We start from the raw sequence: 18,051 nt of genomic DNA, 5'->3' as shown, positions 1-18,051 counted from the left end.
GACACACAGATGATCAATATTCTTTGAAAGGGAAAAAAGATACAAGAAATCACAAGAATATTAAAAGTTCTACTTCAAGTAACTATAACAATGTGATACATTATCTCTATTACTTTCCTTATTCTAATTCTTAACACGATATCTTATATAGTATCTTTCTTCCCCACTCAATTACAAGATCCAAAGAGGCTGAGATGGTGTTTACTTTGTTTCATCCCTATATGTACAATGGCATGTAGAAAGATCTATGTACAAATGGGTATTATACCTATCTCTAACAAAGAAAATGTTCACATAATCTCTATGAAATATACTTTGTATCATCACCTCTAAGCTCTTCAGACATAGCACACATTTTCCATAGTAGTTTTCTACTTTAATCACTAGAAACTTTTCAAAAATAATCACCCTTCATCCAAATTTTATTATACGAGTTTATCCCCAAGAGACAGGTCCCTAAAAATCTCCCAAAATCCATATCCTGCTTTAGAATTCTGCAGAGAAAGCAGCATATTTTTTAACAAAAGCAGATGTAAAAACATGTAGTTAATACAAATGCCTAAGCAAACAGGTTTTTTCGCCATGTAGTTAACTTATTTTACAGAGCATTCACATCTGAGTCAACTTGCTTACTTTTGAAATATGCAAATTTGATCTGCTAAGAATGGTACAATGTTAGGAAAGAGTTAAAAATTATACTGGATATGCTAAAGTCTTCTTATGCTTTATTATTTTTTATACTTAGTAAATCACAAGATATTTGAAATACTGGAAATTTCTCCTGTGTGTTCTGCAGAAAAATTAAAATTTCTTAAAACTTTCTACCTTCCCAATAATAGAAATGAAGTTTTCTTTTTTAACACCATTCATTAGATCTTCCTTTTCATTCCTTTGTTGGCCTTCTTTGTGTATAGCTGGAGTTATATAAGGTTTGGTGACATCAAATAGTTCAGATCGAAAAACATATTTTTGTATGAACATTTCACAATTTCCTCCATCGTCATTATCTTCCTTAAAGGTAGAGTCAAAAGCAGTAAATGTAGCAGAGGCTCCAAAAGAGGACAAAGAATCTATTTGAAGAGAATCAGAATGTATAGAAGAAGTGGGCTCATTTTTACTGCAACAGGGCTCAAGTTGCTGGTGAAGTTGATAGTTTATCTTGTTAATGAAAGAAAGATGATCCAGTAACCATCCAGCTGACAGCTGATGCACCACAGACATTCTCTTCCTTAAAAACGGGGGGAAAAGAGCCCTCTGGGAATTAAGGACTAGAAGTAAAACCCAACTTTCCAGAGTCTTTAATGTCCTGTATTTCCAAGAAAATATTCTTCATATAAACAGGTAGATTTGAGGTACACAAAAGAGATTTTAACATATGTTAAGAAAAATGGCAATGTTTAATATAAACTTTCAATTTCAAGGCTGATAATTCAAAATTCTCAGCAGACTTGGCAAAAGAGAGTTAAAACCTGATCATATTCCTAGAATCCCAACTGGATCCTTCCATTTTCCTGGACCCTCCACACAACCTCCTGCTTGGTCCTTGGCTCTAACCACTAGGTCCACATCCTCCAAGTCAGGCAGTCACTGAATCCTTAAAACGTGGGAGTGTCCTGTCAAAGCAAAGAATAATACATTACCTATGTGAATCATCACCCTTTTTAATGAGATAAACCTAGAGAGGGTCACAGAAATTCAAGAGTTGTTGTTAGATAAGCCCTTGTTTTTTCAAATTCTATCTGCAATAGTAAGTCAGTGCATTCTCCAGTACACATTGCACTACTTAAGCCCTGCTAACAGTAGAGTGCAAAAAGGGTTAAAAAAAAGCTTGATCAAGGCAGAGCAAAATGCAATTTAACAGCACATCAGAAGCAATAAACCCTAACGAAATTTTAAGACTAGAGTCCGATTATTGGTTCTCAGCAGTCCTCCTCCAGAAACTAGGTTTTTCAGAACTTCCTTATCTTTTTTAAAAGATGGTTTTCAGTTCTGGATATTGCTAACTAAATGTAGTGTAGTGGAGAACTTAAGATAGGGACAGGATAAGATGTACGTAAGTGGTTAACAGCAGAGTTAATAAAATCATTTAGTTCAAACTTCTCACCTCAAGCAGTATTAGCAGTATGACTATGGACAAGTCATTTGATCACACTGAGCCTCAAGTCCTAATTTTTTATATCTCAGAGGGTAGTTTAGACAATTAAATGAAATAATCTATGTGAAGTGCACATTGCCTGACACATAGCAATCGCTCAAATAAATGCTTCTAGTGATGGTACTTCTACGTACCGGTCCTTTAGTCACCACCTGCGGTGCGGAGAAACTGAAAATGGCTGGTGAGTGCAAGAAATTTAGATAAGGCTGAAACTCGACAGGGTCGGTGATGTACCCCAAATTCAATTCTAATTAATGGCACAATTGCTACAAAAATCAGGTATCCAGACTTTGGCTCTGAGCTCTTCTACCCGCGCCACTCTCCAGGTATTGGGCAGTGCTGGTCTCTTGAGTTCAAATTCAGAGCAGCGGGGAAGTCCTATTTTAGGAAAGTAAACTACCGTGCTTAGTGCACCTCTAACTCTCCTACTTTTCAGCTTCCCACTCAGCCCACGCCCACCTCCTCGGATTCCTCCTAGCCTGTCACAGGCCATCATCAGAGGACCGCGAAACCCTAGCGGCAGTCAAGTTCCAAGCCCGAATCCTGACCGCGGGCCACACCGGAGCGGTCCTTGCGGCTGAATGCATTCACGCTCAGCAGTCACCGGCTCATACCTCGCCACTTCCCTTGTCAGAAGAGTGGGCGCCGCCTTCCCCAACTTGCATCATGAAAATAGAACCCAGCTAAACAGTGATCGTGAAAGACGCCCCTTTCGGGGCAAAGGAAAAACAATTTCCTTTCCTAAGAGCAACCGGGCGCGGCCATGTTGCTGTACGGAAAAAGCGTTTCCAGAGCAACTCGGAGCACCCTGCCCACTACTGAACGAGGCAGAGCACTGGAGTCCTCGAAACTAAGTTTAGGGCCGAACCAGACTTCATTTGGGGCGCTCACACTGACCCGGAGACGCCAGGGAGGCGGGCGAGGCGACCAAGCAAGATGAACTCGCAGAGTTCCGGCGACTTGGAGCGGCGCGTAAAAATGCGCACGCGCGCACATGAGCGTGATGACGTCCGCGCCGGCGGAGATTTTAAAATTCGAACGGCGGCGGCGGGCGGAGGCAGAAGCTGGTGTTTGGCGGTCGCTCTTCTGTATAACAGGCGATTGCACGGGTTGCAAAAATTGGGTCCCTGGATCACATCAGCAAACTGGAAGAAAGGTGACTAAAACTTTGGGTTAATTTTTTTCCGGCAGTACTTCCTGGAGGGAGAAAGCGATGGCGCCAACAACTTAGATTTAGAGGCCCGGAGAGACGTTTTAGTGTCAGCTGTTGTGAGGGGCGTCTGGGCCGAATCTGCGAGACGCTCGTTTCCCAGAGTCCAGTAAATTTCCACTGGCAGTGATTTTCCAAGGGAGAAGGGGAGGGCTAGCGGCACAATGGTGGGGAGAAGAGGGGCTGGAGAGAGGAACGGGGGGAGGAATTGATGGGAGCGGGGAAGGACAAGAGGAGCAACTGTTTGGGGTGCTGCCTTTGAGAAACTAGTGTAATATCCTAGTGGCAAATAAAGAGTACATCTGGAACACTTAAATTACATTTTAGGTGAAGATTAGGAGTGGAGATATCTACAGGTGAGAATGGAAAAGTTGAGTGGGGCGGGGCACGGGGAAGGTAGTATAACAGAGAAGACAAGTAGTAATTCTATAGCATCTTACTACGCTGATGGACAGCGACTGTAATGGGGTATGTAGTGGGGACTTGATAATGGGGAAGTCTAGTAACCATAATGTTGCTCATGTAATTGTACGTTAATGATACCAAAATAAAAAAAAAAAGTTGAATAGATGCAGAATGTGTAATGAAGGAGAAGAAATTAAGTGCCAAACCAAGGAGGAAAGAGTGTAATCAGATTAGAAAAACAAAAGAGAGCACAGACAGGTGAAAGGATAACCTCATAAATGTCCACTTTCCCAGAAGCCAGGGCACATCCTAAGAAAGCTAGAAGATGCCTAGTGTCTAATGCTGCGGAGATGAGGTAGGATCAAAAGATTTGTCAGTAATGAGTATCCTAGGAAGCAATGGTTTCAGATGTGAACAGAATGAGATGTGGATGTGGTCTGAGAAAATGGAAGCAGCCTGTAGAGTGCTTTGTGGACCAAATAATTTATTCTTGTTGAAAGGGAGATTTAAGCAAGAGGTGCAATAATTGAAGAATATAAATGGGAAACAGTGGGTTAAGGACAGAGCAAGAGAGATGGACGTTGGGAAAAAGAAAACAGAATAGCTGTATTGTCTGAGACCAAAGAAAAGGAAACATCTTGAGGTAGTTCTTCTCAGCCAAAGACTTCACAGTAAAATAGACACAGCCAAGAGCAGTGATGTGGTCTGGGTTAGGATTCAGGGCTTTCACTACCACAGACACCCTTGTAAAGGCAGAAATCACATCTTATTCACTTTTGTATTGTTTGCATTGCCTTGCACACTCCCCTGTACATAGTAGGCGGTTAGTAAGTGTTTAGGTGTGTTGAATATTTTTAAGTGAAGTTTAATAGATACTCCCTGCAAATGAGTACTTCACATTACATAAACAAGCAAAAAGAGCCCAGGGAAAGGTCTTAAAGAAACAACGAAACTTGGCTGCCTCTCTGTTTGAGGACAAAGATAATAGTTATGCTTCATGTACCTTCTAGTCTAGGAAGATTTTTTTTTTTAATACTGAATTCATGAATGCAGGTCATAAGCATGAAGCGCAGTTCAGTTTCCACTGGTGGTGCTGGCCGCCTCTCCATGCAGGATTTAAGATCCCAGGACTTAAATAAACAAAGCCTCCATACCCCTCAAACGTAAGTACCTCATGCCTTATCATCTTGGGTGAAGAAATCTATAAAGGTGGTTAATACAAAGATGCAGTGTGAGTGATGCCTCTTGTCTGTTCCAGTGGTACCTAATTTTGTATCATTGAAGGCTAAAGGTGAGTATGTCACTAGGTGCTATGTTTTATCTCATTTACTCCTTAAATTCCCAAAGCCATATCCTTTGCCATGCAACCTCTAAAGGGACTGTTTAGTTCCCCTTCAGTATTCTTTCTTTATTTTCCTTCTTTATTCTAGAGCTGCTTATTTAAGCAGGCTATATGCTATAACTTTCAATTTGTAACTAGCAAAGTTCTCAAAGGAATTGTTTGCTCTAACGATAAGGTATGTTTAGTAGCAGCTTATACAAACCACATCTCCAAACTATTTCCTCAAGATTCAGTGGAAGAGTATCCAAAAGAATTTGCTCTCATAAACTAGTTTTTCCCTATAAGTGATTTTCTTCCAGTTGAGAGAAGGCTATTTGTAAGCCACTGGAGAGCTGTATCAACCTTTTGTGGGTACAAGTTACCTGCTAACTATTTTTAAATTACATAGGTTTACATAGTATGAGCCTGTACTACTTTCAGAAATTTGAAATAGTTATATATTTTTCTTCTGAAATCAGAGAAACTTTTTGTACTATTGTTCATTCTGTACACCAAAATATTTATGCTTTAAGTTGTATAGAAGCTAAAAGGCTACCATTGTCAATATTTTTGGTCTGTGAGTTAGATGATATATACTCTGTAAGTGCAGCTACATTTTGATAAGAGTAGGCCCTATAGAAATAATTTTAAATGTAGCTATTCTATGACTGAAAATATCTATTTTTAAATGTTTTCCTTAGAGTTGTTATCCATAAATGTACATCTTTTTCATAATTAGATTTTTTCTGCTTTCTTAACATTTTAGCATTAAGCTATGGTGTTAGCCTCTCCTACTTATAACAGCTCTGATTGCTGCAAAAATTTTTCATGATTTTGAATTATTTTTATAGGTAACAGAGAAGAGGTGTTAATCCCAACATATTTCCAGAAGTTCCTTGAATTAATATTTTTTATTTGTTTTAAAGAGTTTGTTCTTCTCCTTTTCTCAAAGCAAAGAGAAACCAGCCTTTGGAAAGCTGAACTTAAACAAACCCACTTCTGAAAGAAAAGTCTCTATATTTGGTAAAAGGTAATGATATTTTTTTCTATTAGTTCTAATGAAGGGATTCTTATAGCCATGCATTGGACTGGATGCTTTCAAATTACAAAAAATTAGATGACATGGTCCCTTTCAAGAGAAAGTTATAATCTAGTTTTTCTCTGTTTTAAATGATTATATCTGCTTTAAATAATACTAAGGGATATATCAGTATGCTGAGACCACTATTTCATTGTTACAAGTGAAGAGTTGATAGAAAATTCTATGATGAAAATTCTTTCAGATCTACAGAATCATGGCATTTTAAAATTAGTAGGAACTGCCATCTAGTTCCAACATTTTATTCCAGACTTGTTTATACTCTTACATACTAAGGACTGAAAGAGCTGATATTTTGTAGGTGATATGTATTAACCATATTAGAAATTAAAATAGAAAAATTTTTAATATATATTCAATTTAAAATAATAAACCATTACATGTTAATATAAATAACATGCTTTTAATTTTTAAAAAACTTAAAGTACAAAATTATTTCAGTAAGAAGAGTACCATTGTTTTACATTTTTGCAGATCTCTTCAATGTCTTGCTTAACAGAGGTAGCTAGATTCTCATACCTGCTTCCATATTTAATTTATTATAATATCAATGTCATATAGCCAGCCTCTGGAAAACTCCACCATACACACACAATGAGATAATGTGAATGAAAGAGGCAAGTAATACTTAGTTTTATTACAAAAATAGTTTTGACTTCTCAGATCCCCTAGATAAACTTTGAGAACCACTGTCTGGAGTAGATCAATGGTTGCCTGGTCTGTAATAGGGCAAAGATTGACTATTAAGGGTTGTAAGACTTTTGGGATGATGGGAAAGTTCCACGTTTTAATTGTGGTAAAGATTACAAAGATGTATACATTGTTAAACCTCATCAAACTGTACACCTTAAATAGGTACATTTTATTTTTAGCAAATTAGACCTCAATTAAGTGGGTTGGGTTTTTTGTTTTTTGTTTTTTGTTTTTTAAGAAATGTTTGACCACAAAATTGGGAAAATAAACTGTTCTTTTATCTCACCAAATAAATATAACTTTAAGACAAACCTGTTTGTACAGTTGGTCGAACGTATTTAGAGATGAAATATTTGTTACCTTTTGAAAAATCTCTGCCATGAAACTGAGTTAAACTATTTCTGGTATTCATTCCAGTTAGTGAAAAATGTTATGGCTTTCTTGAAATGTAATTTTCATCTCAGAGCTGAGCTTCAGAGATAATTATAGTGGTAATTATAAAAATCTAACATTTGATAAGCAACTTTGTAAGTCAGACACTGTTTTAAGGACTTTATATTAACTCTTTTAGTCAGTCCTCAGAACTGCCCTATGAATATTGTTGTTGTCACCATTTTAGAGGAAAGGAATTGAAGCACAGAGAGGTTAAATAATTACCCAAAATCATAAAACTAGTAACAGAGACAGAATTTGAAATCACAGAATCTGATTCTAGACCCTGTACTCTTAAACTATAAATCAAATGATATAGTATATTTTGATTGGTTGGGAAATTCTGTTATAATTTAAAGAGATACCTATTACTGCAATTTTGTATAGAATAGAGCTAAGCCCATACATGTATTCCTTTTATGATAAAAAAGAAGTTAAAGATTAATAGCAGTATGTAGAAAAATTGTTCTCAAATTAGTAAATTCTCAGGGAAAATTTTAGCTAATTAAACAGGGCAGTGCAGTGAGAGGATCCAAGCTAAGGAACTTTTAGAGCCTGGACAGAAGAGAACTTGAAAGCAGCAAGCAAATTTGCAAGGAGAAATGGAGTTTTGATGAACAGAATTCAGGTGTTACAGCAAAGTTCATTGTAACTCAGTTTTGTGGCATCTTGTCCAATAAGGAAAAATACTGTTCTGAGGATACTTAATAAAATACAATGGTTAGCTAAAGTGAGCCACAAACATAGGCAAAAAAACCATTGTAAAACTTTAAACAAATGAATTTTGTTTAGGGAGAAGGTGCTTGGAATGGAGCATTGTGCTGTAGCCATTAATGACTAAAAAGTAGCACCATATGTATTTATGGTAAATAATCAGATATATAATATTGCATAACACAAAGAATGCTCATGAGAAAAAGCATGCACAATCTATTTTAACACCACAAAGGCAATTTCCCACAAGAAATAATTGCAGATGAAGGGGTTGGGAATGAAGGAGCAATCATGGAGGTGTAACTAGGATGGTAGAAGGACTTAGGTCACTGAATACACTTAGAGAATGGTTGGTGCGAAGATCTAGTGGACTCAAAAAGCACACTCTTAGAGGGTGGTGTATGTGTTGGTCGTGCCAAGTACCAGAAGTGTGTTTTCTTCCCACTTCATTTTATACTTGAGTTTTCATTATTTGCTCTTTTTCACTGCTTTGAGTAAGAGATATCTGTTTAGATAAGTAGACATTAAAGAATTGGACTTTAATGCTGATGTTAAAATAAAAATCACCTTGAAATAATTTAGACTTGACCGGAGAAGGAAATAACTTTGACTTTTTTAAATTACGTTCCCAGAACTAGTGGACCTGGATCCCGGAATAGTCAATTTGGTATATTTTCCAGTTCTGAAAAAATCAAGGACCCACGACCACTTAATGATAAAGCATTCATTCAGCAGTGTATTCGACAACTCTGTGAGGTATTTCACAATTTTAAATAGTTTAAGTTGTGAATATTCCCTTAAGTATTTTCTGATATTTTCTATTTAAAATGTTTGATGTTTCATAAAACATATTGTAGTTTCTTACAGAAAATGGTTATGCATATAGTGTATCCATGAAATCTCTACAAGCTCCTTCTGTTAAAGACTTCCTGAAGATCTTCACTTTTCTTTATGGCTTCCTGTGCCCTTCATATGAACTTCCTGACACAAAGTTTGAAGAAGAGGTTCCAAGAATCTTTAAAGATCTTGGGTTTGTATGTTATATTTCTCATTAGCCTGAAGAGATTGTTGGGATACAGAAGGATCAAACTCAATATATTTGTAAAGATTTTGAGTTAAAAGAAATAATATATTTTAAGGTGGTCACTGGAGGCAACATATGTAGGATAAATTTAAAAGGCAAAAAAATGACTGTTTAGAGGTTATTACTGAACTAGATCATAACTGTGGTCTAGTATTATGTCAACTCTGAAATGACAGGAATAGATAGAATGGGCTGAATACCACAGATCTTACAGAAGCAAAAAAGGCAGGATTGAAGGCCTGGTGAAAATGGGGTGAGATGAAGTAAAAAACGGCTGAATACACAGTAAAGGAGTGGATTTGAGGGTGAGTACATACATGTGGCTTATTTGGGGTACACTGAGTTGGATATAACAAGTGATCTTTTTAGTAGAGAAGTTCAGCATATTGGTTGTAAATCAAGTTCTGCAATATAGAGGATGCATGTACATAGTAATCTCCAGAGAAGAAATCAAAATCATTTGAGCATAAAATGACTAAGGACAGAATCTCAAAAAATCTTACTTCTGAAATTTTTGGTATACACATGGAATTTTTCTAATGTAACTTCTTAATCTGGCCGTTATTTTTACCATATTAACATTATTTTTTTTTCTGATTTTTCATAGGTATCCTTTTGCATTATCCAAAAGCTCCATGTATACAGTGGGGGCCCCTCATACATGGCCTCACATTGTGGCAGCCTTGGTTTGGCTAATAGACTGCATCAAGGTATGTGACTTCTCATTATAAAATATATACATAGGAGAAGGGGGTTTTTTCCCTCAAGGTATTTCTATTTCTCTCTCAGTCTTTATTTTGCCAATTATCTCAAAGTTGCACCAGTTTTCATTTTTCAAAGAAAATTTGATTTTCAGTTCTTCCGACTGTTAATACATGATCCCAGAGGTGAGGGGAAGAAAGTATCACATTGGCAAGATGATTTGTTTTATTGAGGTTTTATAGCTCAAGAAAAAAAAATGAGTTATTGGAAATTATTTCTCCCCTAGCATTCATTTGTTTTGTTTTTTCCTTTTTAAATTAAAATCCATATGCATTCATTTTCTCTCTCCTCCGTGATACCCATGGATACTGGGTCATCGGCCCTCTGTTCCCACCACCAGCTACCCCTGTTGTCACTAGAACACTTTACTCTTGTCTGCGTAAGCAGCTTGTGTCATTGTTATGTAATTAGGAGATAGCATTTCACAGGGATACAGGAGATCCTGGAGTACCTGCTGTGGCTTCTGTCAGGGAAGGACCCCTGGAGATGCCTCCAAGTCCATTATATAAGTTCACATCCCCAACCTTCTTGGTTTGCTTGAGGTGGTAGAACTGAACACTAGCAGTGCAAGAATCAATGGGAGGCATATGTTTCTTGTTCTGATTTTCTTCCCACTTAACAGAAACCTGGAAATTTAACCACACTTAGGTTGGCCTTCTTTACTCCACTTTTTCCCTGGTATTTTTATGGCTTCTTTTTACTGTGTTTAAATCTTTAGTCATCTGCAGTTTATTTTCACATTAAAAAAAAAAACTTTATCTTTAAATGACTCATTCATATATCTGAATACCATTTAGTGAATAACCCATCTTTTCCCCTCAGTTTTGTTTTTTGTTTTATTTTTTTGCTTTTTTGTCTTTCCTATGGAGATAAAATTGACAGAACTATGTAAATTTAAGGTGTACAGCATAATGACTTGATTTACATATATTGTGAAATGATTATCACAGTAAGTTTAGTTAACAGCCATCATCTTATAGATACCAAAACAAAAGAAAAAAGTGGTTTTTTTCCTTGTGTTGAGAACTTTTAGGATTTACCCTTTTAGCATTTAGCAACTTTCAAATATGCCAAACAGTAATGTTAACTGTAATATTGTACATTATATCCCCAGTACTTCTTTACCTTGTAAGTGGAAGTTGTACCTTTTGACCTCCATCCAATTCCCCCACTTACCCCAACCCTCCATTTGGGTATCCATAAATATGATCTCATTTTCTATGAGTTTGTTAATTTATTTGTTGATTTCTTTTTACAATTTACATATTAAATGAGATCATACAGTATTTTCTTTCTCTGACACTTCACTTAGTTTGCTGCCTTCAAGGTCCAGCCACATTTATTGTCACATATGGCAGGATTTCCTTCTTTGTTATGGCTGAATGGTATTCCATAGTGAATATAACCATTTTAACCATTCTTCCATAAACACTTCAGCTGTTTCTCAAGACACAGCTACTGCAAGTAAGGCTGTGACCAGCAGGGGTTGCAGTTACCTCTTAGAGAGTAATTTCATTTCCTTCAGATAAATACCCGGAAGTGGAATTGCTGGATCCTATCATAATTCTATTTTTAATTTTTGGGAAATCTCCATACTTTTTTTCTACAGGGGCTCTACTAATTTACATTCAAGCCAAATGTGCCCAAGAATCCCCTTTTTCAACATACTTTCCAGCCTTTATCTTGTATCTTTTCAATGCTAATCATTCTCACAGGCATGAGGTGGTATCTCATTATGGTTTTGATTTGCATTTCCCTAGTAGTGATTTTGAACACCTTTTTGTATACCTTCTGGCCATTTGAATATCTTCTTTAGAAAGGTTTCTACTCAGGTCCTTTGTCATTTTTTAATTGGATTTTTTGCTTTTCTGCTATTGAGTTTATGATTTCTTCATTTTGGATACTAATAGCTCATCATATAAATGATTTGCAAATAATTTCTTATTCCATAGGTTGTCCTGTTCTTTTGTTGATCATTTCTTTTGTTGTACAGAAGCATTTTAGTTTGATATAGTCCCGCTTGTTTATTTTTGCTTTTGTTGTCAAATCCAAAAAAAATGTGTGCTAGGACCACTGTCAGGAAGCTTACCTGCTGTGTTTCTTCTAGGACTTTTATGGTTTCAAGTCTTACATTTAAGTCTTACATCCAATGCCAGTTTACTTTTGTGACTGGGGTAAGATAGGGGTCTAGTGTCATTATTTTACACATGAATATTCAATTTTCTCAGCATCATTTATTGAAGAGACTGTCTTTTCTCCTTTGAGTATTCTTGGCTCCTTTATCAAATGTGAGTTAATCACATATGCATGTGTTTATTTCTGGGCTTTCTATTCTGTGGTCTCTGTGTCTGTTTTTAGGCCAGTATCGTAACTGTTTTGACTATATTTTTTTTATTATCATTGATAAGCAACCTTATGAAAGTTTCACCTGAGCAACACTGTGGTTACAACATTCATCCATATTATCAAGTCCCCCACACACACCACATTGCAGTCACTATCCATCAGCGTAGTAAGATGCTATACTTGTCTTCTCATTACTTGTCTTCTCCATGCTATACTTCCTTTACCGTGACCCACCTACATTATGTGTGCAAATCTTGACTACCATATTTTTATAATATAACTTGAAATTAGTAAGTGTTTCAAAATGCCTCCCACTTTGTTCTTTCTCAGCATTGCTTTGACTATTAGTGACCTTCTGTGGTTCTGTATAAATTTTAGAATTGTTTTCTCCAGTAAAAAGTGCCATTGAAATTTTGATAAGGGTTGCACTGATCTCTAGACAGCTTTGGGTAGTGTGGACATTTTAACAATATTAAATCTTCTAATCCATGAACACAGGATATCTTTCCATTTGGTTGTATCTTCTATTTCTTTCGTCAGTGTCTTGTAGTTTTCAGCATAGAGGTCTTTCACCTCTGTGGTTAAATTTATTCCTAAGTGTTTTATTGCTTTGATGCTATTGTAAATGGTGTCATTTTCTTTATTTCTTTTACATATAATTTGTCATTAGTGTATAGAAATGTTACTGATTTTTGTATTTTAATTTGCCATCCTGCAACATTACTGAATTTGTTAATGAGATCTAACAGGTTTTTTGTGGTACATTTAGGATTTTTCTATATATAAAATCATGCCATCTGCAAATAGAGATAACTCTACTTCTTCTGTTACAATTCTGTTTCTTTTTATTTCTTTTTCTTGCTTCATCACTCTGGCTAGAACTTCCAGTACTATTGAATAGGAGTGGTGAGAGTGAGCACCCTTGTCTTGTTCCTGATCTTAGAGGAACTTTCAACCTTTCATTGAGTATGTTAGCTGTGGGCTTTTCATATATGGCCTTTATTATGTTGAGGTATGTTCCTTCTGTAACTACTTTGTTGAGAGTTTTTATCATGAATGGATGTTGAAATTTGTCAAATACTTTTTCTACATGTATAGAGATTATCGTTTTTTTTCTTTCATTCTATTAATGACATGTATCACACCTTATGGTTTGCATAGGTTGAATCATCCTTGCATCCCACAATAAATTCTACTTGATCATGGTGAATTATCCATCAATGTGCTGCTGAATTTGGTTTGCTAGTATTTTATTGAGAATTTTTGCTTTATATTCATCAAGAATATTGGCCTGGCCTATAGTTTTGATTTCTTTTAGTGTCTTTCTCTGGATTTTGGTCCCAGGGTAATTCTAGCCATGTAAGATGAGTTTAGGCATATTCCTTCAATTTTTTGAATACTTTAAGGAAGACTGGCATTAATTCTTCTTTACATGTTTGTTAAAATTCACTGATGAATTCATCCGAACCTGGGATTTTCTTCACTGGGATATTTTTTATTACTGATTCTATCTCTTTACTAGTAGCTGGTCTACTCACATGTTCTATTTGTTCCTGATTCAGTAATATAGGTTTCTAAGAATGTATCCATTTTTTCTAGGTTGTCAATTTTGTTGGCATACAGTTGTCCATAGTAGCCTCTCGTGATCTTTTGTATTTCTGTGGTATCTTTTTAATGCCTCTTTTGTTTATAGTTTTGTTGATTTGAATACTCTTTCTTTTTTTTCTTGGTTAGTTTAGCTAAAGATTTGTCAATTAGCTTTTTTTCAAACTAAGTCTTATTAATCCTTTCTATTGTTCCAGAATAGATTTTCAAAGATTTTTTTTTAAGTTTTTTTTACTTAGAATCTTTCCTTTTTTATTTGATGTACGTGTTTACAGTTATAAAGTTTTGGTATGTTGTGTTTCCATTATCATTTGGCTCAAGATAGTTTTTTATTTACCCTTAAATTTCATCTTTTATTTGTTGGTTGATCAAGAGATTGATGTATTCATGAGTTTTCCAGTTTTTTTCTTGTTACTGATTTCTAGTTTCATACCATTGTGGTTAGAGAAGATATTTGGTATGATTTCTAATGGAATTTGCTAAGACTTATTTTGTGACCCAACATATGATCTATCCTAGATAATGTTCCATGTATTTTTGTTTCCTATTACTGTTGGATAGAATGTTCTGTATATGTGTTTTGGGTGCATTTGATCTATACTGTTTTATTTTTTTTCTGTCTGAATGATCTCTCTGTTGTTGAGAGTGTGGTATTAAAGTCCCCCACTATTACTGTGTTGCTGTTTATTTCTCCTTTCAGCTCTGTTAGTATGTGCTTTATATATTAGGTGCTCCAGTGTTGGTTACATAAGTATGTACAAATGTTACATCTTCTAAATGACTCATTATCATCATTATATAATGACCCTCGTTCACTCATTTTACCATCTTAGTTTAAAGTCTATTTTGTCTGATGTAAGTATAGCTACTCCTGCATTTTACTGGTTACCATTTGTTTGAAATACCTTTTTCACCCTTTCACTCTCAGCCTACCTGTATCTTTAAAGCTAAAGTGAGTCTCTTATAGACAATATATTTCTGGATCTTAATTTTTTATACATTCAGCCATTCTGTGTCTTTTGGTTGGAGAATTTAATCCATTTACATTTAAAGTAATTATTGATAGATAAGGACTTATTGCCATTTTTCTGTTTGGTAGATCCATTAGTCCTTGATTCTTATCTTACTTTCTCCTTTTGTGATTTGAGGACACTTGGTATACTTTGACTTTTTATCACATTCTCTTGTAAAACTACCTCATGTTTCTACCTTGTGGTTGCCATGAGGCTTACATAAAATATCTTAAAAATTATAACACCCTATTTTAAACTGATAACTTCAATATACTCCTAAACTATAAACTTTTATTCCTCCTTTTTACATTTTAGGTTATTGATGCTACTCTTTATACAACTTTTTATATTGAGTTAGTTAAAAAACAATTAAACCAAGTAAATTTAAAGATCTACTTGGTTTTATTAAGTGATTCATGAATCAGGAAGTATCCTATCCAGCAAGTAGAGGAATGCTTCAAAGAGTTGTACAAAATGGAAGGTTTTTATGCATAGGAGGGTGGGGCAAAAAAGTTATTAGCAAAAGAAAAGATGAGAAATGTTTCAGCTGAGGTCACCCTACCTTAAGAAGAAGAGCAGGGAGTCTTATGCAGATTACCTCATCGGTGATCAGAAAATTCTAGACTGTCAAAATGACTAAATTTTAAGGCTCAATAAGATAGGCTCTCAGGAAACTCTGTCATTCAATAATGTAAATGCTTCTAAAAATGACACTGAAAATGAATTTGAGAAAACATGAAAATTACGTGTCTTTTGCATAAGTTTAATCAACTTAAATATGTTGTTTGTGTGCTAATTAGTTACATACTGCTATGAAAGAAAGCCCACCTTTATTTGATGATGGACATCCTTGGGGAGAAGAAACTGAAGATGGAATTATGCATAATAAGGTACTTTAGCATAACCATTTTAGTTATGTCAGAATTATTAACTGTGTCACTATCGAAATTAATATATTCTTTGAAGAGCTTATTTTTCTCCTTCCCGGAAAACTTCTAAAATTGACTTTTTAGTCAGTGGATTTACTCTTGGAATCACATTGTAATTTCCTAAAATTAACTAGGCATGGAAATTGGAAAATATTAACTCAGTAAGTAAAAAATGCAAGGAAATTGGAATTAAATCATAACAAGTCATTGTTATATGTATAGATGTAACATTTCTTTTCCTCCCCTATCTTTTAGAATGAAGATAATCAATACTAGCAACATAATTTCAGTAGAATTCTTTGTCAGTACAAAGCAGAATAGATTGGGTCTTAAAGTATTGCATGTGGGGTTTTTATTTGTTTTGGCCTGTTTAGTTAGGCATATTGCCACTTAGATAAGAGTTACAACTTCCAAAAGTTATTGAAATAAAAATAAATATGTGGTCTGAATTGGTTCCAAACCATACTTTATTGGAATCTAAACTGTGTAACTAACCCCACTCTATTTCCTAAAATACACAAATTTATATATCCAAGTGACACAGACACCAAACTCTAAGAAATAAATTTATCCTGTCGAGATTAAACATTTACATACCCTTGCATATGTAAAAGCCCAGTCACCATGCAGGTGCCTAAGAAGAAAAATTGTATTCTGCTTTAATTCTAATTCTTCACTCTTTAGAACATTTGGTATAAAAAGGAAATATCATCAATCCCATCTTTTATTACTACCTAGGAATAGGTCAAAGATGTGTCATTGCTTTTTTTTTTTTTTTTTTTTAAAAGAATAACCATGTCCTTTTACTATTTCATCAGGGATCCCTGCTGGAGAAGCAGTTAGAAAGCCTTCAATCCTCTCTCTTCAGAGAGTTTCTCCTTCCATTTTATACTATCTATACTTGACTAGATTTATTTGTACCTCCGTTTTCACCCAAATACAACACTATCTATTAAATATTAAATTTCTTGACATTCATCCTAAATGTTTAAACCAAAGTTATTCTTGCTATTTTAGCTATTACTTCAGATGACAATATATAGGAAAGCACTTTGGAAACTATGCAATACTATTTTCAATCAAAAAGATTTATCAGAATATCCAACTTCACCAGATTCTGAGCCTTAGCTTTGTGAGTCCAGAAACAATTTTTTTTAATATTCAAAATTTACCAAGCTTAAGGAAACTGATTTCACTCTTTACAAATTCATAAGAGACTGATCTGAAATAGAATGAAAGTAAATTAAGTTGCCATCAGTGGTACACCTTTCCAGTTACAGAAATATTTGTACGGCCTATTTATGGTATCCCTTCCATATCAACCAAATTGTAAGAAGGTTGCTTAGTAAGCAGAGAATCAGCACAAAGGGAATTGGTTTGTCTTGAGGGACATTTATTTCTCCTAGGCTGTGGAAAATTCTGATCAGCCATCCCTGCCTCCTGACAAAGTATGCATCCTTAGTGACCAAAACACATCATAACTTAAAAAATAGTTACTTTCTCTTGGATAAGTATTACAAAAGCTAGTATTCTACTGTTTAAAACTGTACTAACCAAGCCATTTTTCAGCCTGAAGTTACATTGTAATTATAGCTTTATTAATTATGTTCTGGTTTTCACAACTAGAGCTTGTCAGTTTAATTGGACTTACATGATCAGCAATTCATTTGTTTTTCATAAGGTAGGTTATCCTTAAAGATGAATTGCGTTTTATGTTGAATTGTATTTATTAATAAGCTTCATTATTTGACCTCAAAATTCTGAAGGTATGGTTTCTTTAACTATTTACCAAGTATCACCTTTATCCCTATTTAAGTGTTCTTTTCATCTTCATTAATCACATTAGAAGTAGCAGACTGAGTGCATCTCTGCAGCATAATTAATAATGTACCCTAGGTTTATGTCTAATTTATAGGAGTTCCTGTAATTACTTAGTATTCCTAAGTCGTATTTTAATTTTTTGAATTTAAACTTAAGTTTTCACTTACAAAATTGAAACAAACTGAAGAGTCATGGCTTTATTTTTTAATCTGCTTAACCCAATTAGCTGTTTTTGGACTACACCATAAAATGCTATGAGAGTTTCATGACTGGTGCTGACAGCTTTGAAGAGATGAACGCAGAATTGCAGTCAAAGTTGAGTAAGTGTTCTCATTCCTAATGTGCTTGGTTTTTGGTCATTTATTTAACTCTGCTCATGAATTGTAGCTTAGCTTAACATACCCAATGTTTATATGTGCTACTTAAAGTGCATTTGGTTGCCCACTGATTTTTATCCTCATT

General features: G+C 35.0%; 2 protein-coding genes across 4 annotated transcripts in view; one reads left to right on the top strand and one right to left on the bottom strand.

The window, feature by feature from the left end:
- The window catches only part of METTL4 (methyltransferase 4, N6-adenosine), a 34,923-nt gene extending 32,030 nt beyond the window's left edge, over positions 1-2,893 (bottom strand). The window contains exons 1-3 of one of the 3 annotated variants that reach the window (XM_036905838.2): positions 2,770-2,893; positions 1,470-1,613; positions 826-1,228 (exon numbers count right to left, since the gene is read on the bottom strand). In XM_036905838.2, the coding sequence (XP_036761733.1) occupies positions 826-1,228; positions 1,470-1,507 (441 nt within the window). In that variant the 5' untranslated portion in view covers positions 1,508-1,613; positions 2,770-2,893. Of the gene's footprint in view, positions 1-825; positions 1,229-1,469; positions 1,720-2,769 lie in introns of those variants that run through there. The other 2 variants (XM_036905841.2, XM_036905839.2) reach the window with 2 other exon arrangements.
- Positions 2,894-3,149: 256 nt separating this feature from the next.
- The window catches only part of NDC80 (NDC80 kinetochore complex component), a 42,851-nt gene continuing 27,949 nt past the window's right edge, over positions 3,150-18,051 (top strand). The window contains exons 1-8 of the mRNA XM_036905833.2: positions 3,150-3,311; positions 4,824-4,933; positions 6,044-6,121; positions 8,662-8,785; positions 8,887-9,059; positions 9,721-9,823; positions 15,640-15,729; positions 17,816-17,909. Coding sequence (XP_036761728.2) covers positions 3,150-3,311; positions 4,824-4,933; positions 6,044-6,121; positions 8,662-8,785; positions 8,887-9,059; positions 9,721-9,823; positions 15,640-15,729; positions 17,816-17,909 — 934 coding nt within the window. The remainder of the gene's footprint in view (positions 3,312-4,823; positions 4,934-6,043; positions 6,122-8,661; positions 8,786-8,886; positions 9,060-9,720; positions 9,824-15,639; positions 15,730-17,815; positions 17,910-18,051) is intronic.

The sequence above is a fragment of the Manis pentadactyla genome, chromosome 6, assembly GCF_030020395.1.
Source record: "Manis pentadactyla isolate mManPen7 chromosome 6, mManPen7.hap1, whole genome shotgun sequence".
Lineage (NCBI taxonomy): Eukaryota > Metazoa > Chordata > Mammalia > Pholidota > Manidae > Manis > Manis pentadactyla.
The sequence above is the reverse complement of the archived record's forward strand: the minus strand, read 5'-3'. Positions and strand labels throughout refer to the sequence as shown.